We start from the raw sequence: 1,581 nt of genomic DNA, 5'->3' as shown, positions 1-1,581 counted from the left end.
GCTGGGGGGGGGGCAAGGGAGGGCGCCAGCCTCGGGGTATGTCCCCCCATGGTGTCCCCATGCAGTCCAGCCAAGAATGGGGACGTCTCTTCTGACACAGCAGCAGCAGCACGGGCTCCAGGCTGGGGGTGCAGCACCCCAAAAGCTGGGCAGGCGCTGCCCCCCTCCAGGCCACCACAGACCCTGTCCCCTGCAGACAAGCCCTGTCCCCCCTGAGGAGTCCCAGTGGGGACAACAGCATGGCCAGGGAGGGCAGGGCACCCTGGGGACACCACTGGGACACCCTGAGGCACCCCAGAGGCATGGTGGGGCTCGTCTCCAGAGCCAAGGAAAGGACCGAGGGGAGCCTTGGGGACACATCAGGGCAGCATGGGTATGGTGGCAGAGCATGTGCCCCGTGCTGGGAGAGGGACAAGACACCCGGGGGAGCATCTCAGGGGTTAGGAGAAGGATGGGGGTCCCTCGGGATGCACCCCAAGCCCATCACTGCTGCTGGGAGAAGGATGGGGGTCCCTGGGGATGCACCCCGAGCCCATCATTGCTACTGGGAGAAAGATGTGGCATTCTGGGCATGCATCTTCAGGGCTGGGAGTGGGACAGGACGTCCTGGGGGTACACCCAGAGCACATCACCGCTACTGGGAGAAGGATGGAGGATCCTGGGGGTGCATCTCTGGAGCTGGGAGTGGGACAGGGCACCCCAGGCATGCATCCAGAGCCCATCATGCCACGGGGAAAAGGACAGGGCACTCCAGCAGTGCAGCTCTGTGGCCAGAAGGATGTGGCACCCTGGGGACGTGCCCAGAGCTCATCATTGGCACTGGGAGAGGGACAGAGCATCCTGGGGGTGCATCTCTGCGGCTGGGAGAAGGACGGGGCATCCTTGGGATACATCCCTGGGGCTGGGAAAAGGATGGGGCATCCAGGGAGGCACCCAGAGCCCATCATCGCCACTGGGAGCAGGACAGAGCACCCCGGGGGTGCATCTCCAGGGCCAAGGGAAGGGCAGGGCACCCTGGGGGAGCATCGCTGAGGTGGGGAGAAGAATAGGGCACCCCAGGGATGCACTCAGAGCTCATCAACACCACCAGGAAAAGGATGGAGCACCCTGGGGGTGCATCTCTGAGACTGGGAAAAGGACGAGGCACCCCAGGGAAGCACCCAGAGCCCATCGACACCTCAGGGAAAAGGATGGGGCACCCTGAGGAAGCACCCACAGCCCTTCTCCAGTGCATGGGGGGGAGCGACAGCTCCGGTCCCCGCAGCGGTGCCAGTAGCCCAGACAGGCCAGCCCTTACCTGACCGTTCTTGCAGAGGTCGGCCCACATGCTGGTGCCGTCGCCGCCGCGCATGAGGACGTGGTAGGTGAAGAAGTAGGTGCCGGGGATGGCGCAGGTGAACTTGCCGGAGGCGGCGTCGTAGCTGTTGCCCAGGTTGGTGACCACGTCGTCGAACTTAAGGACCTCGTAGCCCTCGTGGGGGTTCTTGAGGCCGGCGTAGAAGGCGACACGGGGCACCGTGCTATAGGTAGCCGCGCTCACTGCACCCGTAGCCCCTGGTCCCGGTAATCCCGGGGGTCCTG

General features: G+C 64.9%; 1 protein-coding gene across 1 annotated transcript in view; it reads right to left on the bottom strand.

Annotated features, from left to right (window-relative positions):
- Positions 1–1,581, bottom strand: part of C1QL1 (complement C1q like 1) — an 8,945-nt gene that overhangs the window by 6,231 nt on the left and 1,133 nt on the right. The window contains exon 2 of the mRNA XM_009645652.1: positions 1,298–1,578. Coding sequence (XP_009643947.1) covers positions 1,298–1,578 — 281 coding nt within the window. The remainder of the gene's footprint in view (positions 1–1,297; positions 1,579–1,581) is intronic.

The sequence above is a fragment of the Egretta garzetta genome, unplaced genomic scaffold (assembly GCF_000687185.1).
Source record: "Egretta garzetta isolate BGI_Z169 unplaced genomic scaffold, ASM68718v1 scaffold551, whole genome shotgun sequence".
Classification (NCBI taxonomy): Eukaryota; Metazoa; Chordata; class Aves; order Pelecaniformes; family Ardeidae; genus Egretta; species Egretta garzetta.
This window is presented reverse-complemented; position numbering and strand designations above follow the sequence as displayed.